The 21,147-nt window shown below is 33.5% G+C and overlaps 1 protein-coding gene across 1 annotated transcript in view; it reads left to right on the top strand.

The window, feature by feature from the left end:
- The window catches only part of PCDH15 (protocadherin related 15), a 789,434-nt gene that overhangs the window by 754,007 nt on the left and 14,280 nt on the right, over positions 1–21,147 (top strand). Inside the window, exon 31 of the mRNA XM_053663991.1 lies at positions 560–721. Within this exon, the coding sequence (XP_053519966.1) occupies positions 560–721 (162 nt within the window). The remainder of the gene's footprint in view (positions 1–559; positions 722–21,147) is intronic.

The raw sequence follows: 21,147 nt of genomic DNA, 5'->3' as shown, positions 1-21,147 counted from the left end.
AGAGTTAGCAATCATTGCCCAGGTTAGTAAAAGAGAACAGCTTATCTCTACCGCAAGAATGACAGGCATTCCTAGGTATCTAAAAAAAATGAAAGATTACCAATTCTCCCTTCTAAATATACACACCTATACTGCCTCTGTAATTTAATGTTGAAAGTGTTTCAAATTATCTTTAAATAACTGTCATTGAAATAGATGAAAGATGAATACTAAAAAGTTGTCTTTTATCTACCACACATTATGAAAGAAATCCATTAAACAACTACCAATTGTCAATCACACTAAATATTTTATCTTCTCCATTTAATATTATAATTTAACCGCAAATATTTCAAGTGAATTCTGTTATTCAAGAGGTAAATATATTAAAGTATTATGAGAGTATTTTTTAATATCTTGTAATTATATTAGTTTATAAGGTTAAATAATTGTATGAACATGTTTTTTTTTTTAAACCAGACAGTTTCTCTGGTAACTGTACATTATCATTACAAGATAGCCTATTGAGAAGTATATGATTCTAAACTAGTTTTACAAACACATGCTTACTTTCCTAAAGACGCCAAGCTGAATGCACCAAGACAGCGCGACTCCAAGCCGCGATGGCCCCGCCTAAACCAGTAGCTCCTGCGATTGTTCCAGCGGCCGCCCCAGAGGCTGCCCCTCCGGCTCCACCACCACCAGGTGCACCAGTCTATGAAGAAGTTGGGGACAGCACAATGTAAGTAGACCTTTCAGATGCGATTAGAAGTAAATGAGTTTTGATGGAAGCTGTGTGGTGAGTATTTAATTTTACCTTGATGTATGAAGTGCAATTTGCAGCATACATTCTTGGATTTTTAAAACACAAAATTGTTAGGAGCCCTGGAGAAGATAAATTAAAAATTAATAACAATTTTAACTAAATAAGAGAAAACAAATATGTACTCAGTATGAGGAGATATTTACAGATGAAGAGCTTGAATCTTATAATTAAGCTCCAAATATAACAAGTTCTGAAAAAAATTGTTTCTCATAGAAAATTAGAATAAAGCACAATCACAATGTAGTAATTTCTAATTTTGTATCAAAGGTCAACTCCTGCTTGGTGACATAAGACAATTCCGTGGTCTAAAGTTTTTTAGACTTTTCTAACATACTATTTTATAATGTCACAGAATAGAATAATTAACATCTAAATGGAAATAAACAATTAAATATTAAATGCCCAAACTAATTAGATGATATTTTTATTATATTCAACTCAAAAGATACTGCTATAATAGCTTAATATTTCTTTTATAATATTTAGAATCTCTAAGCAATATTAAATCATTTTTGAATGAGACTTTTAGATTATTATTGAAAGTCTATGCAGCTATTTCTATAATTATGCACTCTCAAAACCTCATTCCTTTGGAAATGTTTAACTTGTCTATATTTTTAAAATTCAAGAATAACTATATTTGAACATAACATGCAAAATAACCAAGAATATTATAAAATTTTGAATGTGACAAAATTAAATCCAGAAAACATTTTATTACTTGGAATTGGTTGGAGTTGAGGTTCTTAAACACATTCTACTGTTACATTTTCACATTTACTTGTAGGAATAAAGCAAGGCTCAAAAATTATGAAATTTACCCTTTAATGGGAAAACTGGTTTTAAACATAAGTATCAATACCAATTGCCATATTAATACTATTATGGAAGCTCATGGAAAGGATGACTTTTAAAATTTTAAAACTGACATCAATGTTGTATATTTTAATGCTAAAATTCAATTTAAAACAACTTAATGCTTATCATTCTATTTCTAAAATAATAATATAGGATTCATGCCTTATATATAGTTTTTAAATCATTTTTTCATAAGTTGAAAATGATGTTCTCTTTTTAAATTATTGGTGAATGTAGGAATTGAGCCAATATGATTTGATTATTTTTATTATATTAACCACCTTTCTCTAGCAAAAATGGTTTAGAAACTAAAAAAAGATTTAGATGTAAAGTTGTGTTTGTTTTATATGAAATTAGGGAAGGATATGTTTTTATTTTTATTTAACAAAAGGAGGCATAAATTGACAGCATTTGAAATCAATATAGTTTGATGGTGATAATTTTTAAATAACAACACTTATGGACTATTTTTATTTAAAAAATTGTTATAGATTTAGTAGAGGATTTTAGAATTCTAATATGTATTTATTATTTTAAATTTTACAATATAATTATCTTTAATGAGTGTTTAACTTATCTATTCAAAACTACAGGGATTATAATCATAAGTTTTTAGAAAAATGAATGACAAATTATATACAAATGTTTCTAAAAGAAAAATATCAAAGGTGTTTAAAAAATCTTCATGAAGTAGTAACTTCATGTAGATTTAGTAATTACTCTCTACTAGTTTTTATAGTATTTGTATATTCCTTTGAAACAGTACTTATGTCTTTTTTATATATTAGTGTAGACCTCTTTTTCAGATAGCACATACAGCCATTCTTAGAATCTCCTTTAAAATTGCTGTTTTAGGATTGAAATCATTCATGTTTAATAAAAGTGAATTGTACCTATACATATGAAATAGATAGCTAGATATAATTTTATGTGATAAGACAACCAATTATATGTCATGATTTTATCTAAAATATTGCATATTATTCTAATGAATAAATTCAAAGAAGATCTAAACTATGCATTTCTTTCTGGGGTATACTTATTAAATGTTCAATGCTAGTACCTGTTAGCATTTTCATAATCATTTCAAATTAACTATAGTTAAAACTTTTCTTTTCTGTCACATGTTTTCTCTTTCTTACCTGTGGATACATAGGCATAAGTAAGTAAATAATATTATTCTAATTCAAAGGCATTAAAAAAGATGAAATAGAATAGATTAAATTCTGTGTTGCTCTATAAACAGTAATCATCTTTTACCATGGAGTCATTTACTTTTAAATAGAAAGTTACATCTCCCATGCCTCACTTCCTTTGGATATCAGGAAACCACATGAGTTTAAAGAAGTGTTCCCAACTAGTACCTGTCCCTACCAAAAGGAGTTTCAATATTCTCTTTGCTTTTAATGTGTTTAAAGATATTTATATGTATATATATATATATTTCAATTAAGTGATGTGATATCATTATATAGATAATTTTTCCAAGAAAAACTAAACGAGAACAGATATATACAAAAACTGTTATATAACATCAAACCCATTTTTTAAAATAACTTTTTAAGATTAAGAAAAGTGTTTGCTGTCAGTTTGATCTACACTGTTTACACTTTCTAAATTATTCAGGTGGTCCTGTTACCTTAAGTCAGTCCACCTGTGAGAATTCTTTCTTGAACTCTGTATATTTACAAAATGTCACAATAATAACTTTGGCTTTATATGTCATTTAATGCCTCACTTGTCATCTTAGTGTTTCAATGTGGCTGTTTAATTTGTATTCAAATATTTTATTTTAATTTATTTCTTCTAGGCCAGTAAATATTAAGCCAAAACAAAAGTAACCCAGTCACTCTGAGCTTTTGGGCCAAGGGTCCCAAAGTTCTCACCCTAGGCACTTATTTGTGCCCTTTGACTTATTCAATTTTATTTATAATGAACAGCCTCAATAACTCAGTATCCATGTATGAGAAAATCTTCCAGTTGTATCAAAACTATGTTTGATTAACATCATTTTTTTCAGCAGTAAGTCTTTACTAAAATTTGATCCAGATTACATTTAAAAAAATTCCAACAGCTCTTCTCTTATTTGTATTATATATAATGTTTTTAAACTTATTAAGCAAAACTTGAAATAGAATAAAATCTCTATTAAGATTCTAGTGTATGTCGAATTTCTCAATGGTGATTTTAAGCTCCTTAGAGAGGAAATTCTCACATGTGCTTGGGGATTCTAATTCTCTTAATCTGGAGAATAGAATAAAAATCCCTTTCCATATTCTCTTGCTAGCTTTATTTCATGTAGGAAAGCACTTTTAGATCCCGGACAAAATGACTGAGTTGAGAGATAATGGATTGGTATGAATCAGATACAGCTAAGGCTCCTTTCCCCCAAACAGTCAGCTCTGGGCATCCGAAACCAAGGCAAAAGATGTGAAACCATCTCCAAAAATTCTAGTCTGCAATTTGGAGAATTGAGATTTATATATGAGAGAACTGTTTTCTGTGGTCCTGGATACTTTGCTATATTAAAATAATTTTAAAATATCACTGTACAGATTGCTACTTAAAAAAATGATTATTTGTGTTACTCACAGCTCTCACTTTTCTGCCCTGTCTTTTAGAGAATAGGAACATGAAAGTAATGTTTTGCCTTTAGTAGATTAGTGTTATTTAGCATTTTATATTTTGAAGTAGTAATGAGAACCATAAAAACATCTTTCTCATGAAAGCTATATCACAATCTGTTTCCTTACATTTCATTATCTTCTTCTCTTTCAAGTCTTTTCCTTCTCTACCATTTTCAACAAAGCAGGGGAAATAAGTCAGTCTCAGAAGACAGGAAACATCAGGACATTGTGATGCCCTTTTCTTCCAATACTGTTGAGGCTCACAAGCGGGCTTATGTAGATGGATCACTTAAGAACAACCAGCCCAACTCTGAGAGAAAATTCACATTGACAACTGATGAGGATGCCTTAAGTACCCACAATACCCTTTATAATGAAAATACAGATCAAAGATCAACAAATTCAGACTTTTCAGTAAGAACAGATTCTGTAGGCTCATTTTTATCCAGAACACGAGCCAAAAATGAGTCTCTGAGGGGCCCAAGAGACAAAATTCAAAAGATGTGGAATCAGACAATCTGCTTACCTAGGAGATCCATGCGGGAGCCTCCCAATAGCACAGAGACCATAGATCTGGAGCGATGGCGAAGCAACAGGCAGAAAGCTAAAAATGAAAGCACTGAAACCTATCCAAACAGAAGAGGTAGCAGTAATCCCTTGCTTACAACTGAAGACACAAGTTTCACAGAGAAAGAGGAAATAAGGGAAGGTGAATCACTGATTATACAAGGCACAGAACAGATGAAATCTCTATCTTCAGACTCTTTATTTTCTTCTCCTTGGTCTCATTCCACATTTTCTACTTTGCCAACTGTTTCAAGAACTGTGGAACTCAAATCAGAACCTAATGCCATCATTTCTCCTGCTGACTGTTCCTTGGAACTTTCTCCTTCAATGCCGTGCATTTTAAATTCTCCCTCCTTTAGAAGAGAGACACCCACTTGTATGTTGACTATTGAAACCAAGAGAAACATTTTCAAAAACCTTCCTCATCCACCAAATATCTCTCCTCCCCCTCCTCCTCTTCTCCCTCCACCTCGTCCCCCTCCCCCTCCATCCTTTCCTCCTTCTCTTATTCTTACACCTTTTTCTCTTTCCTGTATTCCTTCTCCTCCTTCTAATCCTCCTCCTCTTCCTCCACTTTCTGTTCCCCCTTCTCCTTTGTCTGCTTCTCCTCCTCTACCTCTTCTACCTTCATGCCCTTCTCTTCCTCCACCACCTCCTCCTCTCCCTTCTTCACGACCTCCTTCAACTTCAGGTTTATTCACTAAGTGTGTTTGTATACCAGCTGATAAATGCACTGTCAATATGACACCAGCCAAGGAAATAAAGTCCTCTGCAGTACAGCTATCAACATCAACAGCAGTGAGTAATGCAGATCCTCACAGAGAGCCAAAAGGAATCCTCAAACATGTTAAAAACTTAGCAGAACTTGAAAAGTCGGTAGCTAACATGTACAGTCAAATAGAAAAAAACTATCCACCAACACACATTCCAAAACTTCAAGTTAGTTACCCTTCAGAGGTAATACATATGGAAATAACATCTGGACAAAACCAAGAGAATTTGCACAATATTGTGGAGGAATTTGAAAAACAATCTCACAGCCAATCTACTTCACTGTAATGTCACTTTTCCTATTTTAACTGGACAACTCTTTTGTTGATCATAATCTTCAACTGGAGGCAAATTTGAACATTAAAGAAGATTTCATTTTTTTACCCTAAACTCAGTGCAATACTGTTTTTACCTCATTTTTTATTTAAAATATTATTAACGTCATCAGTTACTAACATATAGATTTTACCTTACTTTCTTAACTACGAAGTAGCATTATTTGTCTACATTTATTTAAAAAGTAAGTAATTTCAATATATTTTAATGGGAATAAATGGGCATGAAAGTTAGATATTCAATTGAAACCAATGACTTGTTTATCATGTTAATGCAGTAACTTTTACTTTTTCATCATAGTTGTATGTAAGTGATCCAGGAAAAATGCAGATTGTTACAAATAAGCTAAAAATATAATAGGTTCTGTTATTTCCCTGAAGCCTATGTATTTGGTGAGATGAAATGCTACCAAATTAAAATGTTATCAATCTTAAGATATAGGACATGACAGACATCATGGTATTTCAAAACAAATTCCAGGTGCTATAAGATATAGTCATCTATTTTCTTATGAGAGCACCCTTTATTCTGGTTTGCTTTTATCTTACTAGTATGTTTACAGATTTGAAAAACCTTTTACTTTTTTTTTCAATTGCTATCTTATCTATTTATTTCTCATTGTGATCTCTTTTTTCTTCTTAATAATGAAAATAAATCTTGAGTTGTTGACTTTTGTAAGACATTTTGTTGTTTCTGCAGATGTTAAAGTGCTCTTTAGTTTTGCTTGTTCACTTTATTACATTATGTTGTTAATTATAATTTTATTATAAAATCCTCTTTCAAAGAAAATACTTATCTCTTGTTTAATAAAGAAATTCTAATCAGTTTTATCTAAAGAAAGTTAAATAAATGTCTAAAAGTGTGTATCTAGTATGAAATTAGTTACTAGTTCACTGATGAAAATTATAAATATTTTTATCAAATTATCAATTATATAAAACATGCTTAGCTATTGGAATTTTAGAAAAGGGCATTATTGGCTTCATTACTAATTACTTTTTAATTATTATGGATAAATCATTCAAATTTAGTCTATAGTACATTGATAAAATATAAAAAACTTTAAAAAATCAAGAGGAAATATATCTGAAAAATTATTACGAGTTTTATATAGACTTTCACTCTTTGTTTCAGGCAAAGAAGACAAATATTTATACCCTAGAAAAAAATCTCTGTAATTGTAGTGGTTCTTGTATCTTAGAGTTGAACTTGTTAAATTCTTAAAGACATCAGCTAAGTACTACCTTCCTGTGTTCTTAACAAAAGGTGCACTTGACCATCAAGTAGTAGTAACTTTGTTTTTCCTGTCAAAAACATGGATTAATTGTGCTTACTGGAAAACCCTACTTTAAATACAAGTATAATCATCTTTTTTACTTTGTAATTTTAAAACTTTAGGAACATGTAAGTTTGCACAGAGAAAAGCACAATTCTAAAATATAGGCAAAAGTCTTGCTTGATACTTACCATTGTATGTGTATATGGTTCAGGGACCAACAATGAATCATTTCAAAGGTTTCTTTCAGCTCTTATGTATGTGACATTTCTTCAAGAATTTGGTCTGGCATCTCTAATAATATCAGATCAAAAACAATTTGTAAATTTAATTGTTCTCGTTAGTTTTGCTTCAAATTCTTTGCATCCAAATCAAGAGTAATTTCTTTTTGGGGGATTTTGAATATGAATTTTTTCTATTTCACTGAAAAACTTCAGTTGGAGTTTTTATTGGCAGCTGATCTTACACATGAGAACTTACACTTTTTGGAAGGCTCTAACAAGGTATTATTCATAATTGTGTAAGCTTTTAATGTGAGTGTGTGTGTGTGTGTGTGATTTTAACCTACTTTTTACCAACTTTTTAGAAATATTCTAAGAAATCTAAATAATTTTAGGTACCTATAGCCTTATAAAAATGCTACATTGTCCATTTATATAACATTTTTACAATATTTATATAATCCAAAAATGGATTAGTATATTACATTTTTCAAATGAAACATCCATACTCATGTTTTATATTTAATCTAGTCTGTTTTTGACATATTAGAGATTCTTATATTTATCTTAAAAGTCAATTAGAAAAAGCTTCTACATGATACCTATTATTCTAATATTCTTTGAATATACAAGCCAAAATATTTTTTCTTTCCTTAACACATAAGTGTCCACAAACTGACAACCAGGCTCTAAAAAAAAAAAAAAGTATTTTTTCTACTGCTATATTGTGCTCTAATTAATGCACAAAGAATTATATTAGTATCTTATTAAAGTAAACAGATTACTATACATTTTCCTTATTTTGAAAAGTAATCTGGGTGACAGCCAAGATGGCAGAGGAGTAAATAGAAGCTACACTAACCTCCTCCAAGAACCAATCTGGAATTACAACTAAATTGTAGAGAATTCATCCAGAATAACACACTGAACACTGACTGGAGAGAAGCCTTACAACCACAGACAGACAGAAGAAACTGCTTTAGCACAACATGACTGGTAGGGAGGGCAATGGCATTGTGAGAGGGCCATAGGTCCTGCTGAAGTTCTGAGGGATGTTTCAGCAGCTGGAGGTTCCCCCTGAGAATCGTGGAGTCTAAACCCAAGCTTGCTCACCAGCCTACAGCACCAGACCCAGAAATGAACCCAGATACTATACAGTTGTAAAAAGCAGCCAGGGTTTTATCTGCTAAAGAGAGGTAGCTGGAGACTCAAGAGAACTTCTTAAAAAACCAACACAAAAGATTTTGTTCACAGTCACTTATCCTGGTCCCAGGAGAGGGAGAGCAGAGTGGACTAGAGATGCTTGAGAAGAGTCTGAGACAGATGACTAGAAAGAGAACTTAAGGAAGAGCTACCAAGATGTCTGTGCTGAGTCATTCACCATACTGAGGAGCCATCATTCTCAGGCAGAGCACTCCTCTCCAAGTGGTATCAGCCAGAGTGGAAGCAAGAGCCCAACCTGAGGCACTTACTCTGATCCAACCTGTAATGCTTATGTCAGCTGCTGATTACAGCTTGATTATATTATCAACCCATCAGTTAAACAGTTGATTAGTTAACATGCAAGAAAGAAAATAGAGAAGCAGCTACAAGGGAAAACAAAAAGACAGATCCCAAATGAAAAAAACAAAGAGAATTTTTTAGAAGACTACATAAAATGGAGACAAGCAATTTATCAGATAGAGAGTTTAGAGTAATGATTATAAGGATACTCAACAGCATAATAAAAGATATACAAAATATAAAATAGGACCAGTCAGAAATAAAGAATGCAATATATGAAATAATACATTGGAAGGAATAAATACTAGGTTAGGTGAAGCACAGGATTGAATCAATGCTTTGGAAGACAAGGTAGAAAAAAACACCCAGGCAGAGCAGCAAAAAATAAAATAAAAAAAAAAAAGTAATGAGGAGAGCTTAAGAAACCCTTGGGGCAACATGAAATATAACATCTACATCATGGGAATACCAGAGGGAGAAGAGAGTGAGCAAGGGATCGAGAACCTATTTGAAGAAATAATGATCAAAACCCTCACTAATCTGGTGAAAGAAAAAGTTACTCAAGTCCAGAAAGCTCAGAGGATCCCAAACAAGTTGGATCCAAAGAGGTATACACTGAGGGACATCATAGTTAAAATGACAAGGCTTAAAGATAAGGAGAGAATCCTAAAAGCCACAAGAGAAAAGTGGGAAGTTACCTACGAGGGAGTACCAATTAGAGTGGCATCTGATTACTCAACAGAAACATTTCAGGACAGGGGCAGTGGTATGAAATATTCAAGGTGATGTAAAGCAGGCACTTACAATCAAGTCTACTTTACCCAACAAGGCTATCACTTAAAATTGAAAGAGAAATAAGAAGCTCCCCAGACAAGAAAAAACTAAAGGAGTTTGTTAACACCACACCAGTATTGCAACAAATGTTAGAGGGCTTACTTTAAGAAGAAAAAAAGAGAAAGAAAAAAATAGGAAAATGGTCTAACAATAAAATAGCACTACATATGTATCTATCAATAATCACCTTAAATGTAAATGACTTAAATGCTCTGACCAAAAGACACGAGATAGCTCAATGGATGAGAAAACAAGATCCTTATCTATGGTACCTCCAAGAGACGCATCTCACATCAAAAAATACACACAGGACTTCCGCCAAGATGGAGACGTAGATGGAGGATCCACCTCACCTCTGTGCACAACCAAATCTAAGAACAACTATTTTTAACAGCAGTCACAACCAAGCCACACGGAAAATCGACAATACGGAGTCCAAAGGACAACTAGATACTCGGCTGGACCGGTACGAGGAGCGAGGCCAGCAGCGGAGCAGGTTAGCAAGAAAAAATTCCCGGGGCGGTGCGCGGAGCGCGCAGGCAACCTAGGGCGCTGATCGCCAGCGAGCTGGCTGCCGGAGCGCACAGGGAAGAGGCGCGGTGGGTCGGTCGGTCGAGCGCATTTACGTGCGGAGAAACCAGTGAGAAGGGAAACCCGCGCGGTGCAGCAGGCTCGCACAATTAGGATCGGATAAACAACCCCGAGGCGTGTGAGTGACTGGATGCGCTGGGCTAGCGGAGAGGAACGCCATTGCTCCCTCTCTGACCCCACCCCCACACACAGCGTCACAAACCAGCGACCTGGGTCGCCCCGTCCTGGTAAACAACTAAGGCTTCGCTCCGCTCACTTAACAGCACGAATAGACCAAAAATGGCACTAGGACAACTCAGAGCCCCAGAACCGATAGACCTAAGTGATGAAGAAATAGCCAGTCTTTCAGATGCACAGTTCAAAACACTGGTTATAAGGATCCTTACAGAACTGGTTGATTTTAGTCACAAATTAGAGAAACATATGGAAGCTAAATTAATTGAAATGAATGGTGATACAAAAGATACCAATAGTAATAGAAAGAAAATTGGGACTCAAATCAAGGGAGAGGGCCAGAAGGAAGAAAAAAAATGATCAAACAGAAAGGAATGAAGAAATAAGAAAGGAATGAAGAAATAAGAATTCAGAAAAATAAGGAGAAGCTTAGGAACCTCCAGGACATCTTTAAACGTTCCAACATCCGAATTATAGGGGTACCAGAAGGGGGAAAGGCACAACCACCAGTTGAAAAATTATTTGAACAAATAATAAAGGAGAATTTCCCCAAGATGGCAAAGGAAATAGACTTCCGAGAAATCCAGGAAGCTCAGAGAGTCCCAAAGAAGTTGGACTCAAGAAGGAACACACCAAGGCACATCATAATTACATTAGCCAAGATTAAAATGAAGGAGAGAATCCTAGAAGCAGAAAGAGATAAGGGGACAGTCACCTACAAAGGAGTTCCCATCAGACTGTCAGCTGATTTCTCAAAAGAGACCTTACAGGCAAGAAGGGGCTGGAAAGAGGTATTCCAAGTCATGAAAACCAAAGATCTACAACCAAGATTGCTCTACCCAGCAAAACTTTCATTTAGAATGGAAGGACAGATAAAGTGCTTCTCAGATAAGACCAAATTCAAGGAGTTCATCATCACCAAGCCCTTATTATATGAAATGTTAAAGGGACTTACCTAAGAAAAAGAAGAGAAAAAAGATGAACAGTGAAAGGACAGCAAACTCACAGTTATTAAGAACCACACCTAAAACAAAAGCAAATTAAGAGGATAGCTAGATCAGGAGCAGAACCATAGAAATGAAGATCTCATGGAGGGTTAGCAACAGGGGAGTGGGAGGAGGGGAAGGGGGAGAAGGTACAGAAAATAAGTAGCATAGACAGTAGATAGAAAATACATAGGGGGGAGGGTAAGAATAGTAGGGGGAAATACAGAATCTAAAGAAATTGAGACACATGTTCATGAACTAAAGGGGGAAATGGTGGGGGAGGGGTATGCAGGGTGGAGGGGAAGGGAGAGGGGAATAGAGCAAATGTAATGGCATAATCAATAAAAATAAATAAATTTAAAAAATACACACAGACTAAAAGTAAAGAGTTGGAAAAAGATATTTCATGCAAATGGAAAGAAAAAGAAAGCTGGAGTAGTAGTACTTATATCCATCAAAATAGTCTTTAAAATCAAGACTATATAGTAAGAATCACAGAAAGACACTACATAATGATAAAAGGAATACTCTTAACAGGCGGATAGAATCTTAGTAAATATTTATGCACCAATATAGAAGCACCTAAATATATAAAGCAAATCTTGATGGACATACAAGGAGAGATCAACAGAAATACAGTCATAATTGGGGATTCTAACTATCCTACCCCCTTGACTTCAATGGATAGATCTTCCAGGCAGGAAATCAACAAGGGGACAGCGGCCTTAATGACACATTAGATCAAATGGATTTAATTAATATCTTCAGAGCATTTCACCCCAGAGCAGCAGAATATACACACTTTTTAAGTGCATATGGAATTTTTTCTAAGATATACCACATGTTGGGGCACAGAACAGTCTCAATAAATTTAAGATTGAAATCATATCAAGCATATTCTCTGACAAAATGCTATAAAACTGGAAAACAATCACAAGAGGAGAACTGAAAAACACACAAAGACATGGAAGCTAAACAACACATACTTAAACAATTAATGGGTCAACAAGATCAAGGAAGAAAACAAAAGATACCTTGAAACAAATGAAAAAGAAAACAAAACAATTCAAAATCTGTGGGACACTGGGAAAGCAATCATAAGAAGAAACTTCATGGTATTACAGGCGAATCTCAAAACAGAAGAAAGCTCAAATAAACAATTTCACTGTTAAAGGAATTTGAAAACAACAGCAAACAAAGCCCAAAGTGAATAAAATAGAGGAAATAATAAAGATCAGAGCAGAAATAAATGAAATAGAGCCTAAAATAATGATACAAAAGATCAATTAATCAAAAAGCTGGTTCTTTGAATAGATAAACAAGATTCACAAACCCTTAGTCAGACTAATTAAGAAAAAAAGAGAAAGGACCCAATAAATAAAATCAGAAATGAAAGAGGAAAAATAACAACTGACACCAAAGAAATACAAAGGATTGTAAGAAAATATTATAATTAAATGCCAACAAAATGGAAAACCTGAAATAAATTTTTAGAAACATAATTTTTTTCAAAAATAAATCAAGAAGAATCAGAGTATATGAATAGACAGATTATACCAAATGAAATTGAAGTAATCAAAAAACTCCTAACAAAAGCCTTAGAGCAGATGGCTTCACAGGTGAATTTTACCAAACATTCCAAGAAGAATTAATACCTCTCCTTCTCAAACTATTTCACAAAATTTAATAGGTGGAAAGGCTCCCAAATTTATGAGGCCAGCAATATCCTAATTCCAAAACTAAATAGACACTATAAATACATAAAATTATAGGCCAATATCCCTAATGAACACAGAAGCTAAAATTTTCAACAAAATATTAGCAAACTGAGTATTGCGATGCATTGAAAAGATCATATACCATGGTCAAGTGGGACTTATTCCAGGAATGCGAGGCTCGTACATTTGCAAATCAGTAAATGTGATTTGCCACATAAACAAAATGAAGGATAAACATCATGTGATCATATCAATAGATTCAGAAAAGCATTGATAAAATCCAGCCCCTATTTATGATCAAAACTGTCAGCAAAGTGGAAATAGAGGAAACATACCTCAACATAATAAAAGAAATGCATGAGAAAACCACGCCAGCATCATATTCAACATGAACATATTCATGTTCAAGATGAAGAACAAGAATATTTGCTTTCACCTCTCTTATTCAACATGGTCCTCGAAGTCCTAGCTACAGCAATCAAACAAGAAGAAATAAATGGCATCCAAATTGGGAAGGAAGAAGTAAAACTGTCTTTATTTGCAGATGGCATGACACTATACATAGAGAGTGCCAAATATTCCACCAAAAATTACTGGAACTGATAAGTGAATTCAGCAAAGTAGCAGGATACAAAACTAATATCCAGAAATCAATTGCATTTTTATATGCCAATAATGAACTAAAAGGGAAATTAAGAAAACAATCCCTTTCATAACTGCTTCCAAAAGAATAAAATACCTAGGAATAAACCCAATAAAAGGATATAAATGACCTGTATTTGGAAAATTGTACGACACTTAAGAAAGAAACTGAAAAGGATACAAATAAGGGGAAGCACATATATGACCATGGATAGGAAGAGTTAACATCATTCTAATGTCCATACTACCCAAAGTGATCTATAGATTCAACAGAATTCCCATCAAGATTTCAATGACATATGCCACAGAACTAGAACAAATATTTCAAAAATCCATTTGGAACCACAAAAGGCCCCATGTGTCAATAGCAATCCTGAGAAAGAAGGACGAAGTTGGAGGACTCACACTACCTAATATCAACCAAACTATAAGGCTATAGTAATCAAAACAGCCTGGTACTGGCATAACAACAAACACATAGACCAACAGATGAGAATGTAGAGCCCAGAAATAACCCACACCTTTATAGTCCATGAATATGCAACAGAGAAGCAAGCACATACAATGGGATAAAGATAGCTTGTTCAATAACTGGTGCTGAAAAAATTGGACACATACATGCAGAAAAATGAAACTAGACCACCTTCTTACACCACACATAAAAATAAATTCAAAATGGGTCAAAGACCTAAATGTTAGACTGAAAAACCATAAAAATCCTAGAGAAAACCTAGGCAGTAAAATCGCAGACATTGCTCATAGATATTTTGCATTGGATATATCTCCCCTGGCAAGGGCAACAAAGAAAAAAATAAACAAATGGGACTACATCAAACTAAAATCTTTTTGCACGGCAAAGGAAATCATCAACAAAATAAAAAGGCAACCCAGAGAATGGGGGGAACATATTTGCCAATACATCTTAAAAGGAATTAATATCCAAAATTATAAAGTCTTAAAGCTCAACACAAAAAAAACCAACCCAATTAAAAAAATGTGCAAAGGACATGAATAGTCACTTCTCCAAAGAGGACATACAGATGGCCAATAGACATATGAAAGGATGTTTAATATCACGAATATCAGAGAAATGCAAATTACATCCACAATGAGATACTATCTCACACCTATCAGAATTGCTACCATCAATAAATCAATAAACAACAAGTGCTGGGGGGGATATGGAGAAAGTGCAACCCTTTTGTACTGTTGGTGAGAATGCAGACTGGTGCAGCCACTGTGGAAAGCAGCATGGAGATACCTCCATGCCAAAAAATTAAAAATGGATCTGCCTCTTGACTCAGTGATTCCACTTTTGGTAATACATGTGTAGGAGCCCAAAACATTAATTCCAAAGAACGTAAGCACCCCTATATTCACTGCAACATTATTTACAATTGCCAAGATATGGAAGCAGTCCAAGTGTCCATCGATGGAAGAGTGGATAAAACTATGGGACATTTACACAGTGGAATTCTTGGCCACAGAAAAGAAGAAAATTTTACCCTTTGCAACAGTATGGATGAACCTAGAAAATATTATTCTAAGTTAAATAAGTCAGAGAAAGAGAAATACTGTATGATTTCACTCACATTTGGAATCTAACATACAGCAAAACAGAAACAGACTCACAGACAGAAAGCAGTTGACAGCTAGTGGGGTGGGAGGGTTAGGGAGTGGAGAGATTAAACAAACAGGAAAAAGGAGTCATGGACATGGACAACAGTGTGGTGATTGCTAGGGGTTATAAGGGGACTAAATGGTAATGGAAAAAATCAATAGAAGTTAAGTAAAAAGTGTGTTAAAAACAAAAATATAGAACAATTTAAAAAGTAATCTATAATGCATACAAATAATGCAAAATAAAATAATTGATACACATTAGATATAAACTACACAGTAGTATATATCAATATTATATGACTGACTAGCCTTATGGGAATCAACAGTGTATCATGTTAGTTGAAATCACACAGACAATTACACATATTGATTCTATTGTGCACTTAGCTTCTAAGTACATTTTTTGCCTCTGAACTAAAACAAATAATACAAAAACTAAATTAAATGCAACATAAAGATTCATGGAAAAGTGATATTTATCTATTGATATTTTATTTCCCACATTTATGGAACATGCTGCTAGAGAAAGAGGCAGTTTAAATGTTATAGGAAATAAAATCCAACTTTGTTTGGATATTTTATATTATGCATATGACTTAGTTATTCTTATTAAAATCTAAATATGAGCTTTATCTCTGAAAGATACAAATTGAGTAAAAGTGAAATGTCTAAGCTTCTAAATGCTGTAGAAGAATTATCATTACTGTGACTATTGGCAGACGTACACAATCACTCTGTAAATCTCACTACGGAACTATTACAAATAATAAATTGCTGATAGGATTAAATACTATTAGTACAACACTGTTACTACCAACTATTTCAATCGGCAATGCCTTGATTACTAAACATGTTTGAAGATAAGTAGATTCATCTTGTGAAGGCCTTATAATTAAAGACGTTTTCTCAAGAAATTGTTTTGTTGAACTTTATAAAATTATGTACTTACCTCTTCATAATGAACCTTTACTGAAGTTAGTTGTGTATTGATTTCATATGGCATGGTCAACAGCACCAGTTTAATGTTTAGGCCAACTCTTTAATAAAACGTATTTAAAATATTCATAATTAGTGGTGTTAACTATTAAAAACATTCTATACTTTTTCCCCTCTCAAATACTGTCAAATATTTCACCAGTGTGTGGTCCATGAACTTTATAAATCTGTATGTATAATTGAACATTTGACTATTACATGTGTAAAAATTTTTTCACTTCACATCTAACAATGTAATAGACACTTCATGTTTAATTAACTCTTAAAAGCTGGTAATATTTTGTACTTGCTATTTTTAGAACAAGTTGACACAAATAATTTTGGGATAATTTAGTAGTATATATTTTAGAGATTTTTTTCGTTCTGAACCATTATCTTTTTCATGTATAAAACACATATACCCCCAAATGAGTATTTTCTACATATCAAGACATCTAGGACAGAAAGGAGGTAGAAGTTTTTTATTTCAATTAATTATAACAGAATCAAAGTGTGTTATTGTACACCACTGAGACTGAATAGATAATGTATGTTTTGGTGTTCATATGGAATGAGGGGTGGGATGATAATTGTATTTAATAATATAGGCATGAAACCTTTTTCCTCTTGTTTTGATGCTGCCACAAAATATATTTCTCACTGATGCAATTTTTGTAAAAATTACTTTCTAACTTCCTGGATTTTTTAAACACCATTATCTAAAATTTTATTTAGCCTAAGAAGCCAAGATGTTTAATACTGATTTCTTCATCTCTGCCTTGCAGGAGAGGTTATGCATCAGAGGTAAGGGCATTAAATGGTGTTATAGTGTATCAAGGACTGATTTATATCTTTTTTTAAAACTAGTGTGCTTTACAAAACTTACAAGTGTGCTGTACTACTTTATTTCATTTAAAAGTGAACAAAGATCAACTGCTCACCTTTTCAAGGACACATTTATTTTTTCCTGGATTTCTATTACTCAGTATTATTTTTCTATACCCCTAATTTGGAAACTGTAGCAATGATTTGACTTGACTTTTGTCATTTTTCAAATCTTAAAGAGTTAAGAAAAAAAACTATAAGAAAGCTCTGGCTTTTCCATTTTGTTATTTGACTCAGTCCACAGTGGAGGCACTGGGCATCCAGGCCAAGGGTAGTTAGCTAGCCTCACTGTAAAAAGCACTATCAATGAAGTTCTGAGAACCTAGTATGTATGGTTTAGCATAGTTTCTCCATCAAGAGAATGAAATAAGCATATGACCTGATTGGCTAGTACTTTAGAAAAAGTAAGTTCTAAATTATTTGAAAATTAAGGTGAGTGACTTTAAAAATAATTTTGGGGGGCTAATTAATAACTAACATTGAATCAAAATACCTCTAACTTAAACATCCCACCCTTTTAAATGGATACCTAAAGTAGACTCACTAATAACTCTATCATGGAAAATCTGTCTGTTTAGTCAAGTAGTTGTTCTGTTAGGCATTTCAAACCCTGGTTCATTGGTGGAAGTATCTCTCAGGCCTTCTCTGCCCACTTTCTCACTGCTCACTTTAAGATTCCTGTTGTATATCTATTTCTCCCAAACTTTGAATTGCAAATCCAGTTGCCTTCTCATTAAAGTATAAATTATCCTGAAACAGATGAACAGTAACTGTGTTTTTCTTTAAATAAGTATGGGTAAAATGGGAAGAGAGTAGGAAGCAATTCCTGCAAACTCTGAGGGAGAAGAATTTCTCTAATCACAAAAGAATTTCTGAAAACATGCTTAATGCTTGAGTGCAGGCAATCCACATTTTGGGGGGAAAAATGGGAAGCACGTCTTTAACATGATGATGAATATATTTCTATTATATCATTACTTCCCATGCTCCTCCCTTCGTCCTAGTGAACCTGATCACATTTAATGTGATTGGGGAGGAAAGAAGAGGGGCAATTAAAAATGAGATGAAGTGTGTTAAGAACTGTGTAACACTTAAAGTGCTTTTAGAAGCATGAGTGACTCTGTACTGTGAAGCTCAAACCAAGAAAATTGTGGATTTTTATTTAAAGAAGTTAACTTTGATGTTAATTAAAACAATGTTGAAATGAAAACAAATTATCTATTAATTTAGGCTCCAACATAAATAGTTAAAATATTGTTTAACGCTGTTGGTAGCCATCACAGGTATAACGAATTATGATCCCAAGGTAACCAGGTTTCAGGTGTCACCTTTTTTTCTCTCTTTCCAGTCATAATCTATTTTTTCCATATGAAATACTTTCTAAATCTTCTTCTATTTTAATTTCCTTTGGCAGCAACAACAACTGCTGAGGCCCTCTCTTCTTAAACCAGAGGTACCAATTTTCTTTCTCTTTTCAACCTCACTGTTTTCACAGTACTTTATGTGGCATTAATGTCCATCATGTGTGTAGGCAGAGTGGGTGGCTGCCGACATGGCATAATTTTACGAGAGCAAAAAGGTGGTTTCAAATTAAAATAAATACATAAATATGTGAGCAAATCTCCTTTTTACTGCTTGTTGGTGGCAGAAATGCTGTGTTTTTTTTCTTCATTCTCTGGAAATTAGACAAATAAGAATTTTGGTTCTATTAAAAGCAAGCTGTCATTGAAGGAAGTAATCATGGACCTAATCAGTCACTTGTCATAGAACTGTTCCTGAGATCAGATTTAGATTAGGCAAAGTCTGAAGAAAGGATGCAGACATCTGTGCTGAAATAACAAAAGGTAAAAACTGGTTGTGACTCACAGTCTTTAATCATTGCATGTCATTCAAATGCTGTCTTTGAGCATGTGTCTATTTCATAATGCCTATGTCGTTTTCTTCTGAAATGAGAAAAAAAGAGATGCATAGATATAAATACATATTATTTACATTTATTGTGCTTTGATACTGCTCAAGATTTTAGTAAATAAAAAGTAATGTTATGTAAATATATCTCCCTTGGAAAATTTAGTATTTTATAAGCACCACTTAAAAAAATTATCCCATTTTCTTGCCTTGGCTGGGTGGGTCATTTGGTTAAATGTCACCCCATGCCCAGAAGGCTGAGAGTTCAATCTCCAGTCAGTGCACATGCCTAGGCTGGAGTTTTGATACCTGGATTTTAAAAAATTATTCCATTTTCTTAACAAAAGTATCTTCTCTTTGCTAAAGAGAGGAATTTTGTGCTTAAATATTTATTTTCCAAAATTTGGAAGTTTTGTGATAGGAATATTCAATTTACCATATTTTGCTGTGTATAATGAATACATTTTGCCCAAATTTTTGAGGGGCAAAATAAGAATGCACATTATACATGGATAGTGCCTGAAATACCTTGTATCTATTCTTGTGTTTTGTAATTACTTGTTACATAAAATTTCTTGTACCATACTGTGATCAAAGGTAAATGCAAAAATTTCTTTATAATACAAAAACAAGTACCTAAATACAAATTTAAAAACTGGATTAAAAATTAAAACAAAAAAGATTTTTCTGAAAGTTTGGGCAAAAAGTGTGGGTGTGCATTATATACAGCAAAATACAGTATATAAATTTTTAGCAAAAATTTGCTTAGAGACATCTCCAAAGACTACTGAATCAAATAACTCAGGGTTAAAATCCAAACAGCAATTACTGGCTGCAAGACTTTAATCAAGATATGCACCCTCAAGATGAGCATCAATTTCAACTTCTATGAAATAATTGCAGGAAGATTTAAAACATTAGCTCTCAGCTCACTAGGGAGAAATTCAGTAAATAGTAGTTATTATTTGGAGGTTTTTTGGTTTGTTTCTTTACATCAGCATAACTGTTTATATTTTGGCTGATAAGATAAGCTAATTATATGGCTTTTCTATGTGAAATTCTCTTATTTTAGCAAAAGTGAATTTTAAAAATAACATGCAGTATTTTATTTAGCCATAAAATCACTTTTTAGTATGCTACTTAGCATACTTTTCTAAATCTAGGATGATCTGATACAGTAACAGGAATGTGTGGAGCATCTCAGTGTCCCTTCCAGTTGACTTAGGAATGTTAATCATCACCAGGTCCATCCTCATTTTTTTTCTGAAAAGATGATACTCTGCCCTTCAGTGATGAGTGGCATCAAGACTCCAAGAGGAACCTTTCAGATTATTCCCTTCTACAGGCACCTATTCCTTCTTTTCATATTGGATCACAGAATGACTAATTGAATCAAGCGCTAAGTTTCCTGAGTTTCTTCCTAGTTGCTTCTGTTCTTCTATTTTCTTAAAGACATCTGATGCCAGACGTATGTAATAGTTAGCAAGAGCTAAGCTTTATATTCTCTTTAAGAAAAAAAGTGTGTGTTTAAAAAAATATATTTGGCCCTGGCTGGTGTAGCTCAGTGGATTGAGCATGGGCCTGTGAACCAAAGGTTCGAATCCTAGTCAGGGTACATGCCTGGGTTGCAGGCCAGTTCCCAGCAGGGGACACATGAGAGGCAACCATACATTGATATTTCTCTTCCTCTTTCCTTTCCTTTCCCCTCTACAGATAAATAAAGTCTGGAAAAAAAGATTAAAAACTAAAATAAAATATTTGATTCTAACTTTTTTTTTAAATATTCAGAAATCAGTTGTATTTTTTATTTTTTTTAATTTTCTTATTGATTATGCTGTTAGTTATTC

The sequence above is a fragment of the Artibeus jamaicensis genome, unplaced genomic scaffold, assembly GCF_021234435.1.
Source record: "Artibeus jamaicensis isolate MK-2021 breed Jamaican fruit bat unplaced genomic scaffold, CSHL_Jam_final contig_332, whole genome shotgun sequence".
NCBI lineage: Eukaryota > Metazoa > Chordata > Mammalia > Chiroptera > Phyllostomidae > Artibeus > Artibeus jamaicensis.
This window is presented reverse-complemented; position numbering and strand designations above follow the sequence as displayed.